Source organism: Nannospalax galili, unplaced genomic scaffold (assembly GCF_000622305.1).
Source record: "Nannospalax galili isolate Female #2095 unplaced genomic scaffold, S.galili_v1.0 scaffold64, whole genome shotgun sequence".
Taxonomy (NCBI): Eukaryota; Metazoa; Chordata; class Mammalia; order Rodentia; family Spalacidae; genus Nannospalax; species Nannospalax galili.
Window position 1 is genome coordinate 2,022,262 of NW_008352316.1, and position 12,792 is coordinate 2,035,053.

Below are 12,792 nucleotides of genomic sequence, written 5' to 3' on the forward strand. Positions count from 1 at the left end.
GGAAGAATCGGGCACACCTAAGCAAAACCAAAGTCCAGCAAAGTAGCTCAAGGCTGGACATCTGGGATTCACTCACGATCTTCTGGCTCCAAAGGGTTCTGGCAGCTCCACTGCTCTGACTCTGCAGTCCACAGCACACTCAGCTCATCTCGCAGACCCAGGCCAGCTCCATTCCACACCTGCCACTGTCCTTGGTGGTCGTCCCATGGTCCCGGCATCTCCAAAACGCTGGGGTCGCCACTGAAACTGAGGCTACACATTCACCAATGGCCTCTTCTTGCCTCTTGGGGTGCAAAGTCTCAGTTTCTCTCCATGACCCCTTCAATTCTGGGGTCTTTGCTGTAACTGAAGCTTCACTTTCACCTATGGCCTTTCCTGACCTCTCAGAGTGCCAAGAGTCAGTGTTGCAGATCCATGATCTCTTATTAGTGATTCCCAAATCCAGAAAACCAAAGGTTTTTTGTTGTTAATCATGTGGTAGCAAAATCTGACTTAATTTGATTGATTTCATAATAAAAATCTAGCTTAAACTGATATGAGGTTATTTCTAAATTTTTCATTCCACTTTGTGTAAATATTCATTTATACATACATTTTTTATTGTAAAAGTATTCCCATTTTTTGTTATCACATATTCCTACTGAGTCCCGTAGGTTAATAACACACATGGTATATTCCTTTTCTCCTTTTCCTATTTCTAAAATATGCCTTCCTCAAGGGTTTTGGGTAAAGTATTGACATCTTGAATAATAATTTACATTATTTTACAACCGGAGAAACCTAAAAGTAAAATAATTTGTCCAGACCTATAAGTCTAGGGCTTTGGCTTTCAAGTCACATCTTGAGAATGGTCAATAGAGAGGTGGAATATTTTCATTTAGACAAAACTGCTTGATGGAACAATAACCACTGTACATATGCCACATGTACAGATAGTATTTAAAAATGGCTAGCAGTTGATTGTGTGAATAGCTGTAACCAGTCGTTAGGAAGGTTATTAAATATTTATGTCTTAAAGTTGTCTTAAATTCTTCCCCAAGTAAACATTTTTTTTAAAGCAACAAGCCTTTCAGGGTTTTGTGTGTTGAATAATGAAATTCCAGGTGCTTATAAATGGAATACTGTCTATTGAAAGAATTAATCTATGACAGGAAATAACATTTTTCTTTATAGGTATGATTACTGATCTCTTCATAGATAAATTTAAGTTCAAAGGTACTAATGTAAAAACAAAAGTACCTCTTCTATTGGAGATTCTTGACAGCTATGACCAAAATGCATTGATTTCTTTCTTTGATGCAGTTTGAAAGATAAACAAGGTAAGGGCCCTAACAAAGCAGTCTGTTTAGCCAAAGAAATTAAAGCATCACTCTTTTAATAAAGTATTTGTAATATAATGACTTTAAGTGAAGCTTCTGTTTCTTGGAACTGTTCAAAAGTGAAGAAAATTTTTTATTTTTAAAACACAAGTGGTGCATGCCTTTGATCCCAACATTCTGTGAGTTCGTGGCCAGCCTGGTCTACATAGTGAGTTACAGGCCATCTGGGCCTACAGGGAGACCCTGTCTAATTAAGAAACAAATAAATAAATGACACAAGTGTAGCTGGGTGTGGTGGCTCATGCCTGTAATCTCAACCCTCAGGAAGGCTGAAGAAGGAGGATTCTAAGTTCCAGGCCAGCCTGTGCCACAGAATAAGTTCCAGGCCAGCCTGGGCTACAGCAGGAGACCCTCTCTCAAAAGTCCAAACAGTGTTTGGAAAGATGGCTCAGAGACTGCTCTTGCAGAGGACCTGGTTTTGTTTCCAGCTCACATGTAGTAGCTAACAACCATCCATAACCCTAGTTCCAGGACATCCAACACCCTCTTCTCACCTCCATGGGCATTGCACAACACAGGGGCACTTCCATACATGCAGACATGCATACACATAAAATTAAAGCAACTAAATAAAATCCCAACAAACAAACATAAGTGGAGTGAGTATAAAAGTTATTAATAAATTTTAGGCTGGGTGTGGAGGTGCATGCCTTTAATCCCAGCACTTGGGAGGCAGAGGGAGGCCCATCTCTGTGAGTTCAAAGCCAGCCTGGTCTACATAGTGAGTTCTAGGACAGCTGGGGCTACAGGAAGACTCTGTCTCAAAAAGACCAAAAAAAGTGGTATTTTAATTTCCAGTTTGAAAATAATTGGAAAATAAAAACACTCAATTTTTTTTATAAAATACATGTGTATTACATTTCATAATGTACTTTTAACTTGTACATATTACCTTACTTGATCTTTATTATTTTATTGTTTTTATTTTATGAGTGTATTGCCTGCATGTAGGTAAGTGCACACATGTTGTGCAATGTCTACAGAGGTCAGAAGAGAGCAGCAGATCCCTTGGAACTGGAGTTATAGACGATTGTTAGCTGCCATGTGGGTACTGGGAATCAAACCCTGGTCCTCTGAAAGAGCAGTCAATGTTTTTAGCTGCTGAGCCATCTCTCCAGTCTCCCTTACTTGATCTTTATAACTGTTTCATAAGTTTGTCAACTCTTCAAGTGAAGCTAATGTGATTAAAAGGCTGAGCTAGTATTTTATGAAGCTAGGACAAGTTTATACTTGTATTCTGGTTCCTCTGTGTCATTAACCAGTGGAAATAATCTAATTATTTCTTTTCTAGGAGTTGGAACTGATTTGCACGTGATTTCTCCCTTCCTTGTAAATATGATAGTGCTGGACTTTGTGAAATACTTGGCTTAGTGCTGTTGATTGTGGACAAAGAAAGTAAGAAGAGCTTGCTTGACTGGAGGGAATCTTAGCTTGATGTAATCTGCCTGGCTATAGATATGCACAAGTGAAGACTTTACCTCACTAGTATCCACTAAATTCCCTTTTATTATATATGAAGGAAAAGATGACTTTGAAGCTATGGCTTTATTCATTCATTTCAGGGAAATATTGAAAGTTTTAAAATAAAGATATTGGAAATTAAGCTGTCTTTGTTTTCAAGAGTATATTCATTAAATGTCCAATAAACAGAAATTAATTTCATATTTTTATGTGCAATTTTTAAATACTAAACAAGTAGGCACAATCAAGATCTTTATTTTAACAAAGTCATATTCCTTTCTCTGGGGAAGGGTTGCTGGGGATTGAATACAGGGATTTGCGCATGCTAAGTATGTACTGTCCCACAAAGCTACACCCACCTCATTCATTTTTCTTATGAACAGTCATTTCTTTTATTTTGTTTTTAATATTTTATTATTTTTGCTTTATTTTTATGCGTATGAGTGTATTGCCTATATGTATGTAAGTGCACCTGTGCTGTGTAATGCCCACAGAAGTCAGAAGAGGATATGAGATCTCCTGGAACTAGAGTTACTGATGGTTGTTAGCTGGGCATGTGGGTGCTGGGAAGCAAACCACTGTCCTCTGCAAAAGCAGCCAGTGCTCTTAACTACTCAGCCATCTCTCCAGCCCTAAATTTTTATTTTTAAATTAATTCTTTGAGAATGCCACACAATGTATTTTGATCATATTTCCTCTCCCCCAACTCCTCCCAGATCCACTCCACCACCCTACCCCCACCCCCATCTCTGTGGTTTCTCCCTCCCACCCCTCCAGTCTAGTTTGTGTTGCCCAAATCCTCTTGGGTGTGGAACCAGCCCTGGGGTGTTGTCAACTACCAAGGGCCACACCCTTAAATACAATTGACTCTTCCTCTTCCAGCAGCTATCATATGCCATTAACTTCACAGTTGTGTTTGGGACAGCCTGCCCACCTACCCCCTACATGCTGGGATTTTGTCTGGCTTGAACTTGAGCAGGTCTTGTGCACACTGCCACAACTGCACTGAGTTCGTATGTGCAATTGCCCTGCTGTCTAGAAAAGTTTCCTTGTAGTTAGGCTCTTAAAATCTTTCTGCCCTCTCTTCCGTGAAGTTCCCTGAGGCACGGTTGTATGATATAGATGTCCCATTTAAGGCTGAGCACTCTCAAGCCTCTACACTGCATGTTGACCAGTTGTGGGTCTCTGTGATAATTGCCTGTTACTGAATTGATAATTGCCTGTTACTGAAAAAAGCTTCTCTGATGAGGACTCAGAGATGCCCTAATCTGTGGATGTAGTAAGTCATTAGGAGTCATTTTAATACCGTGTCAGTTTTGTAGAATATTAGTAGCAGGTTCTCCTGTTTTTGAGACGTGTCACATAATGTAAACCTGGCTGGCCAGGAACTCACAAGATCTGCCTCCCGAGTCCTGGGATTGAAGACTTGTGCCATCATTCCCAGCCAACACTTCATTTCTAAATGCAGCATCTATTTGGGTCACTGGGACTTCAAGGTGTACTTTTTTGTCGGATACTACAATCAGAGATCAGAAAAATCAGTAACTGAATTTCCTGTAATACATCATTTTACCACTGTTCTCAACAATAGCTCGAGTTGGCATCTTAAATTGATTGCAATCGTTAGGAAAAAGAAAAAGCATACTGGAGATGCAGAGCAGCAGTAAAGAGCACGAGTCCCCTTGTGTTCGATCCACAATCAACACCAGCTCACTCTGAATAACGATCGTGAACGGTAAGACTTTACTAGGCTGCCACTTAGGTGAGCAGCGTGTCGGCTGTGTTCCGGAAGTTATTCCATCCTAACGACGCAAGGATGTGTGGATGATACTTAGGGCCCCGGGAAGCAGGATGGCCTCAGGGAGAATGGGCGGATTCTCGGGTAGGATCCCTGGCCGTAGGGAACCCGAGCCTTGCCCCTCCCAGCCCTCAGAGCCCGCGGCTGGCGCCTACCCCGCCCCCTTCCAGCGCAGCCGCATTCCCCTAGGCACCCGCTCGGCTCTTCCGCACCGGCTGCGGCTCCCTGCGGCCCGTCGCTCCCTGTGACGTCACGGACTCAGGGCGCCCTCATTGGCCCATTTCAATAGTCGCGGGATACTTGAACTGCAAGAACAGCCGGCGGCCGGCGCGCCGCTCGTGGCATCTGGGGTTCCCGCTCCTACCTCCTGCAGAGCTTCGGCCGCCGCCGCGCTCCTGGCGGGCGCCGTGCACGCCTGCCGCCGACGATCCCGCCCGGAGCAGCGATGCTGGGCAGCGCGAGGACGGCGGCGCGCGAGGCGGGCTCAGCCCAGCTCTCGCTGCAGCAGGAGGACCAGGAGAATGTCAACCCGGAGAAGGCGGCGCCCGCCCTGCAGCCGAGGGCGCTGAAGGACGGGAACACGCGGGGCGCCGCACCGCAGCAGAGGCTCAAGACGCGGCGGGTAAAGGGGCCGAGGGTCAGTAGGAGGGTGAGCCGGCGAGAGCAGGGCCCTGGACCTGCAGAGACCCGCTGAGCACGCTCTTGCTTCCCAGGGGCTCCGGTGGCAGTCTGTGTGGTCCTGGGTTTCTAGTGTTGGAATGCCGCGGTTAGTCGGTTCCATTCCCAGCCTTACATACCCTGCGGAAGGCGCGCGCTGCTGGAGGCCTTTCTGTAGATGCCGCAGCCTCACCAAGAACTAAACCCGCGTGTTGGCTTTGCCTGGCTCTGTGCCTTTCCCTCCATATTTGAAGCCGGGCATTGCCGTAGGATCCAGATCCCTTCCCCCTCAGCATCTGCTGCAGAAGTTACTTCTACTTAGGAAAGGTTATCAAAAAAGATTGTTTTGCTTTCGTAAATTCCGCCATTTTGGTCGGAGTTGCTTATTTGCTCCACCCTGAAGCTGAGTGGTGAATCTGTACCTTTTCCTAAACTTGTCATCTATTGGCCTGACAGTCCACACTGCTTGTATCCTTGGTTAGTTTGTAATTCCAGTTAGTTCTCTTTAGTCTTTGTAGGAACGTGTGACAAATTGGTCATCCTTCCATCTTTGATTAGTCAAACTTCTTTGGGCTTTGTCTCATCAAGTTTAATTTTTCTGGTAGAGTATTTGGGCATAAAAGCAAAGGCAGAGACCCACAGGAGAAGAAAGCAAAATTCTATTCTATAAGCTCAAAGCCATCACTGCTCTTCAGGTTGCACCTCTTAAGGATCGCCCCATAAATGATGAGCATGTCACAGCTGTACCTCCGTGGAAAGCAAACAGTAAACAGCCTGCCTTCACCATTCATGTGGATGAAGCAGAAGAGACTCAGAAGAGACCAGCTCAGTGTAAAGGAACGGAGACCGAAGATGTTCTGGCTTTTAATACAGCTGTTGCTTTACCGGGAACAAGAAAACCACTGGTACCTCTTGATTATCCAATGGATGGTAGTTTTGGTAAGGTTTTTGTTTTTTTTGTGTGTGTGTGTGTTTTTTTTTTTAAGACAGTTTCTTAGCCCAGGCTAGCCAGGAACTCACTGAAATCCTGCCTCAGCCTCCCAAATAGAGGCCTGTGCCACCACACCCAGCTTGGTACACTTTAAAAAATTTTTATCAAAATGAGGTAATAGTAGTTATTTGATTGGGGTACTAGTATTTTGAATTTTAAGATAGTGTCTTACCTGATCGTTACAGTGAGTTAAAACTACTCTAACAGGCTTAGGAAAGGGTGTCATGCATCTCAAATTTCATAGCTAACATTCAACCTACTGACCTTCAAAAGACCCAACTCCTGAACTAACGGGGCTATCAATTACATAAATTTTAATTAGGGCTTAAATGTTTATTTTAATCTGATTTCATAAATGTTTGGCTAGGGGAATAAATTTTGGTTGTATTTATGAGTTCTTAACATGCCAGTTCTGAGAGTATTACTAACAAGTTGTGTGTGTGTGTGTGTAACTATGTAGACCAGGCTGGCCTAGAACTCACAAAGATGGGCCTGCCTCTGCCTCCCAAGGGCTGGGATTAAAAGTGTGTACCACCACACCTGGCTGTGGCTAGTTTTAAATATTGTGATATCTGCTATTCCTTTAAAACCAATTTGAATGCTCCTCTGATGACAGTGAGTGTCCTTTTGCTGTTCAGTAGCTCTGCCACAGCTGTTTGCCATAACCCACAAGGAAGGCAGAGTGCCTGCTGTTAACTGAGTCAGTTCACTGGATCTTGCCCGTGCTGCCACATGCAGAGGCAAGACGCTGGCCTGGGATGTCTTCGATCACTTTTCCAACTTGGTTTTTGAAACAGGTTCTCTCACTGAACCTGGAGCTTACTGGTTCGGCTACACTGGCTAGCCAGCCAGCCCCCATGGTCTGCCTGTCTCTACCACCTAACATTGGGGTTGCAGGTACCACATGAGACTTTACATGGATTTTGGGGATCCAAACTTAAATCCATCTTCCCATCCCTTCCACTTAATTTTGTTTTTTAAGACAGAGTCTTATTAAACCCTAAGGTTACCAGTTGGCTACACTGGCCACGAGCTCAAGAAATCTGCCTGTTCTCATCCATCTACTCATCCACCCCAGTGCTAGGGTACAGACATACTACCACTCCTGGCTTCTCTATAGGTGCTGAGGATCTGAACTCTGTTCCTTATCTTGTTCAACAGGCACTTTACTGCCAGCCATCTTTCTAGCTCCTTTAGTTCTACTAATGGGGGAGGAGCGTATGAAAATTATTTTTAAGCAATCCTTTTTCTTAACCTGAGGGTACCCTGAAATGGATAAAAAGGAATATTCTTTGCCCTAAAAGGTTTTTTTGTTTAAGACAGGTAGCCCAGCTGGCCTGTAACTCACCGAGATCCCCCTGCCTCTGCCTCCAGATTGTGAGGATTAAAGGTGTGAGCCACCACCTCCAAAAGATAATTAAAATGATAAAAACTAAAGCTGTGTATGGTACTTCATGCCTGTAATCCTAGCACTCAGGAGGCTGAGGCAGTATTGCCACCTTAGGCTACAGAGAGTTCTAGCCTGGACTATAAAGTGAGACCCTGTCAACAAAATAAGACAAAAACCTTACTGATTATAGTTAGCCTATTTGAACTGCCCATTAGAATCTTGGTAACTCTACTAGTATTTGTTATTACAAACTATTTGCCTGATCTTAGTTATTGCCTGATTATGCTTTGAATATGTCAACCCATGGGGCCTGCAATCTCTCTTAAGGTAAAAGCATATCAAAACTTGGGTAACTCCTCTGTCCTAATAGAACCACTGTACCATCTACTCCTCTCTCATGAAAGGTAATTATACTTTAAGGTAATTCTGAGTCATCTTAGTATCCTAGCAATATATTTCTTTTTTGTCATTAAGATCATTCTAAAACTATGTGGGCAGAAATACTAAAACGAGAATAAGTTATTCTATGTGCTTTGCCATGAAAAGTTTTTTGGCTTTAATATTATATACAGAATCACCACATACTATGGACATATCTATTGTCTTGGAAGATGAAAAACCAGTGAGTGTTAATGAAGTACCAGACTACCATGAGGATATTCACACATACCTCAGGGAAATGGAGGTAAGGCTCTCTGTTCATTAAAAACAGCTAAACGAAACTGAGAGAATGATGTTGAAATGTATTCATTACTAGTGAGTTACTGTAATTCTACACATAAGCCTATAGCATGTATCATTAGCATCTTTATTAATGGTATCATAACCTAATGTAATTTTAACACTATGGTGTTTTTTCTCCACAGGTTAAATGTAAACCTAAAGTGGGTTATATGAAGAAGCAGCCAGACATCACTAACAGTATGCGGGCCATCCTTGTGGACTGGCTAGTTGAAGTGGGAGAAGAATATAAGCTGCAGAATGAGACCCTGCATTTGGCTGTGAACTACATTGATCGATTCCTCTCTTCCATGTCTGTGCTGAGAGGAAAGCTTCAGCTTGTGGGCACTGCAGCTATGCTGCTAGCTTCGTAAGTCCAGCTTGATTCATTTGGTTCAAAGTCATCACATAACTACTTTTTAGTATGAGGAGGAAATTGTGGTTTCCACCTCTCATTTTAACACACTATATAGGAAAGACAATGACTTCTTTAGGGAAGACTGTGATGGGGCTAAGGGGAATGGAGGAGGCTGAAACTTGTTTTCTAAAAAAAAAAATTTCTGGATCTGGATTGTAGGTACCTTGAATGAACATAGAATGGCTACATTTTTAGTATACTGGTTTACAAAGTGGCTCCTATAATAAAATGCTTTCTGGCATTCCTAAGACTTAATTCTCAGCTACTTGGTAAACTGGCATCATTCCCATCTTGGAAGTCTTCCATATTGCAACTGTATGTGGGAGACATCAGACGTTACTGATGATATGGGCCTTTTAATTGGTTATCGCAGCTAGGAAAGATGGTCAAATGTCAGTAGAAATGTAGTTGGTGGAAAGTGGGTTTTGGAGTCCATATAATCTAGAAGGATTTTAGAATTAGAACAAAGAAGCTTGCCTTTCTTTTGAAGAAATTTATTTAAAGCTTTTTTGCATTGTAGAAAATTTGAAGAAATATACCCCCCAGAAGTAGCAGAGTTTGTGTACATCACGGATGACACCTATTCCAAGAAGCAAGTTCTGAGAATGGAGCACCTGGTACTCAAGGTCCTTGCTTTTGACTTAGCTGCTCCAACAGTAAATCAGTTTCTTACCCAATACTTTCTACATCAGCAGCCTGCAAACTGCAAAGTTGAAAGTTTAGCAATGGTAAGTTAATTTTATATAGGTTACTTTTAGGTGGTAATTAGGGGCAACCCTGGTTTCACTGTATTGCGTTGCTTGAGAGATTTAAAGGCAATTAATATTATTAATACAGAGAAAAGTCTACTGTTAGGAAAAGATAGATAAAACATAGTTGGCACTCTAGATTTGTGAGCTCTACACTTGTGAATTCAACCAACAGGCATTAAAAATATTCGGGGAAGATTAATTAAATATATAGATGTTCTTTGTTAGTCTCTGAACAAATACATATTAGGCGTTACAAGTAATTTAGAGATATTCAAAATATGTAGGAGAATATGTGTAGTTTTGTGAAAATGGCATATCTTTTATATTTAAGGGACCTGAATATTTGGTACCCATAGGTACAAGAGACTCAAGGGTGACTATGTCAGAAAAGCACTAAGTAGTGTTTTAAGATAACATCTCAACAAATAGAAGAGATGTTATGTTACCAAGGGGAGAAATACAAGATGAGAATTGACTGTAGATAGTGAATGATGAGACTGGTATAATTTTCTCAGAACTGATACACAGCCAGTATCAAAGATGGGAAAATAAGTCAGAAGGCAAGGACCTGAAGTCTGAATTCTAGAGCTCTTATTCTAATAATTTCTCATTCCAGTTTTTGGGAGAATTAAGTTTGATAGATGCTGACCCCTACCTAAAGTATTTGCCGTCACTTGTTGCTGGAGCTGCCTTTCATTTAGCACTCTACACGGTCACAGGACAAAGCTGGGTATGTATTACAATTGCCTCAGCAAATGTTAATGCCAGGTACTTTAATTTAGAGTTGTCCTATACGACTAATAGTTCTCCGGACATTCTTGGAAAAACTGTTCCAATGTAGTATCTGTTCAGTAGAAAGTTTTGTTGTAAATGTGCATTGAAAAGTACACATCCAAGAATTGGGGCCATCTATTGGCAGCTAGCAGAGGAAAAACAGTCAAAATAAAAGTAATCTAAGTAAAGCATGGAGGTGTTAAAGATTACTGCCAGCATTTAACATAACTTACATCTGAACCCTTGTTTAGTGCCCAGTGGTGTTAACAAAACTCATGGTTCTCTACTCCCTTCTCTAGCCTCAATCATTGGTACAAAAGACTGGATATACCCTGCAAAGTCTTAAGCCCTGTCTCATGGACCTTCACCAGACCTACCTCAAAGCACCACAGCATGCCCAACAGTCAATAAGAGAAAAGTACAAAAATTCAAAGTAAGAATCAGATACTTAATAAATATTAATGGATACTATAATCTGCCAAAGACTCCTTCATAAGATATTAACAAATTATGTTAGATGCCCCCCTCCTTGCATCCAGTAGGAGATGGGGGAGGGTGCAGGCATCTGTCGAATCAGGCAGAACATTTTTTCTGGTTCCTGGTACATCCACTACTCTGTGGCCTCCTTCACCTATGAATGTTTACTAAAAAATGGTGCTTTTTCTACTTACAGGTATCATGGTGTTTCTCTCCTCAACCCTCCGGAGACACTAAACGTGTAGTGTGTAAAATGGAGTTCACTCACTTCGTGCTGTACAGTTTCAATCTTGGTTTTTAATTTCATAATCATTCTGAATGTAGATGTTATAGCCAAGGACAAAATTATGTTATCCATTGCTTACTTTTGTACATGTGTCCGTCTTAGATATTTGGCTAATTTTAAATGGTTTTGTTAAAGTATTAATGATGCCAGCTGTCAGGATAATAAGAATAAATTGATTTGGAAATCCTTGTAAGTGAAAGTGAATTTGAGGTAAAAATGAGACTGATGATGTCACTCACAAAAGCTAACTTGGTTTATGTTTTATTATTTAGTGGGGGTGAGAAGCCTTCTAAAAATGGAAATATCAGTGAAACAGACCTTCAAATTCTGGTGTTTACTAGCCTAAACAGATGAACCAAATTTCTGACCTGGTTATAGAACAAGCAAATCTGGAACAAATCTGTTTATTGTCAGTATAGTGGAAACCCTCAGACTCATTTAGCTCCACACATTTTCTTAGGAAAATGTGAAGATTTTTGCTTACCAACTTTTACAAATGTGAGCTTATAGATGGGTTGGGAAACATGTACAACTGAAACATTCTCCACGAAGTTTATTTCAAAACATAATGCCAAAAAACAAAACGCCATTAAAACCCCAGTAGCTTTTATAATGGATTTTTGAATTAAAAAACACCCAGAGCTGTAGCACTGAATAAATATCCTTTTAATAGTTATATATACAAATATACAACCATTTTAGCTTTAATTAGCAGTTCTCTTCTTTTTCCTCTTTTTCACTTGACTTTTACTTGGTGCTTTTTCTTGTTTTGCACTGGTGACTTGAGCTCTGTAAATAAAGTAATTCAACAGCTCACTATGTTGAGTTTTTGGACCAGATCACTGGAACTAGTCTTCTAAACTGTAACTCTGAAAGGCATCCCATTTTATAGCTACTTTTTTATGTATATATGAAAGAAACCAGAAATTTGTTACCTTATTTTCTTTGGATTCTTGTCTGGTTCCAAAATGATTATTTCTTCCTCTTCACTATCTGACAATAGTATAGGGGTACCTTTAAGAATATATCAAAAAAGTAATATGACTTGAAATTTCCACACTTTATCCATATCCACATCAGAGGTCCTAATACTCCTGTTTCCATGCTAATAGCTCAAGCTATGCTCTCCAAATCTTTCCTTCTCTGAAGTAGCTCTTTAGAGCTGAAAAATTCTTGTTTTCCGTAAACTTTTAAAGAGAGGGAGACTCATGTAGGCCAGGATGATATCTCTCAGCTGACCATGAAAAATGTAAACAAGCTGTATTTTCTTTGAGAACTGCTTTATATGCCTTATTTTTCTCTTGAACATTAATTATATGTATGTAAATAAAACATGTGAATTAACCCCTTGCCCAGTTGTCTGGTTGTGTAGTCTTTGGATTTTAGTTTCAATGTTCCTCTCCACAAATGGCTTGCATCCTTGGAGTTAAGGAAGGTATATCAAGAACTTCAAATACTAGTATTCTAATTCAATAGGTTATGAAAAATGTGCAGTCAGCTAGACATTTAAAATATATTCCCAGATGAATATATTGATAAACATTAGTAATGAACAACAGCCTATGCAACTTAAAAGTCCAAATTTTATTCTTAGAAAGTTTTTTTAAAAAGGGGCTGGAGAGATGGCTCAGCAGCTACGAGCACTGACTGCTCTTACAGAGGACCTGGGTTCGATTCCCAGCACCCACA

The 12,792-nt window shown here is 40.9% G+C and overlaps 3 protein-coding genes across 9 annotated transcripts in view; 2 read left to right on the top strand and 1 right to left on the bottom strand.

Moving 5' to 3' along the window:
* Positions 1 to 3,024, top strand: part of Bbs7 (Bardet-Biedl syndrome 7) — a 73,024-nt gene extending 70,000 nt beyond the window's left edge. For 2 of the 5 annotated variants that reach the window (XM_008849238.2, XM_029554146.1), the window contains 2 exons: positions 1,174 to 1,319; positions 2,671 to 2,982. In XM_008849238.2, the coding sequence (XP_008847460.1) occupies positions 1,174 to 1,307 (134 nt within the window). In that variant the 3' untranslated portion in view covers positions 1,308 to 1,319; positions 2,671 to 2,982. Of the gene's footprint in view, positions 1 to 1,173; positions 1,320 to 2,670 lie in introns of those variants that run through there. The other 3 variants (XM_017802252.2, XM_017802253.2, XM_017802254.2) reach the window with 2 other exon arrangements.
* A 1,901-nt stretch (positions 3,025 to 4,925) lies between these two features.
* Positions 4,926 to 12,454, top strand: Ccna2 (cyclin A2). Of its 2 annotated transcripts, none has more exons than XM_029554140.1 (8): positions 4,926 to 5,275; positions 5,991 to 6,234; positions 8,249 to 8,361; positions 8,543 to 8,766; positions 9,335 to 9,542; positions 10,183 to 10,296; positions 10,640 to 10,773; positions 11,014 to 12,454. In XM_029554140.1, exons 1-8 carry the CDS (start codon positions 5,084 to 5,086, stop codon positions 11,060 to 11,062), a joined length of 1,278 nt encoding a protein of 425 aa, XP_029410000.1. In that variant the 5' UTR covers positions 4,926 to 5,083; the 3' UTR covers positions 11,063 to 12,454. The 2 variants fall into 2 exon arrangements, with proteins under 2 accessions (XP_029410000.1, XP_008847461.1); XM_008849239.2 differs by having other exon boundaries at positions 4,928 to 5,260.
* Positions 11,747 to 12,792, bottom strand: part of Exosc9 (exosome component 9) — an 11,341-nt gene continuing 10,295 nt past the window's right edge. The window contains exons 11-12 of one of the 2 annotated variants that reach the window (XM_008849240.3): positions 12,039 to 12,117; positions 11,747 to 11,892 (exon numbers count right to left, since the gene is read on the bottom strand). In XM_008849240.3, coding sequence (XP_008847462.1) covers positions 11,808 to 11,892; positions 12,039 to 12,117 — 164 coding nt within the window. In that variant the 3' untranslated portion in view covers positions 11,747 to 11,807. The remainder of the gene's footprint in view (positions 11,893 to 12,038; positions 12,118 to 12,792) is intronic. The other variant, XM_029554139.1, reaches the window with a different exon arrangement.

What these genes read in the sequence shown, in the direction of transcription:
- Ccna2 (XM_029554140.1), top strand. Translation starts at nt 5,084, where the DNA reads ATGCTGGGCAGCGCGAGGACGGCGGCGCGCGAGGCGGGCTCAGCCCAG. An exon ending in TCCAATGGATGGTAGTTTTG is followed by an intron (nt 6,235 to 8,248) that starts GTAAGGTTTTTG and finishes TATTATATACAG; the next exon opens with AATCACCACATACTATGGAC. An exon ending in GAAAAGTACAAAAATTCAAA is followed by an intron (nt 10,774 to 11,013) that starts GTAAGAATCAGA and finishes TTCTACTTACAG; the next exon opens with GTATCATGGTGTTTCTCTCC.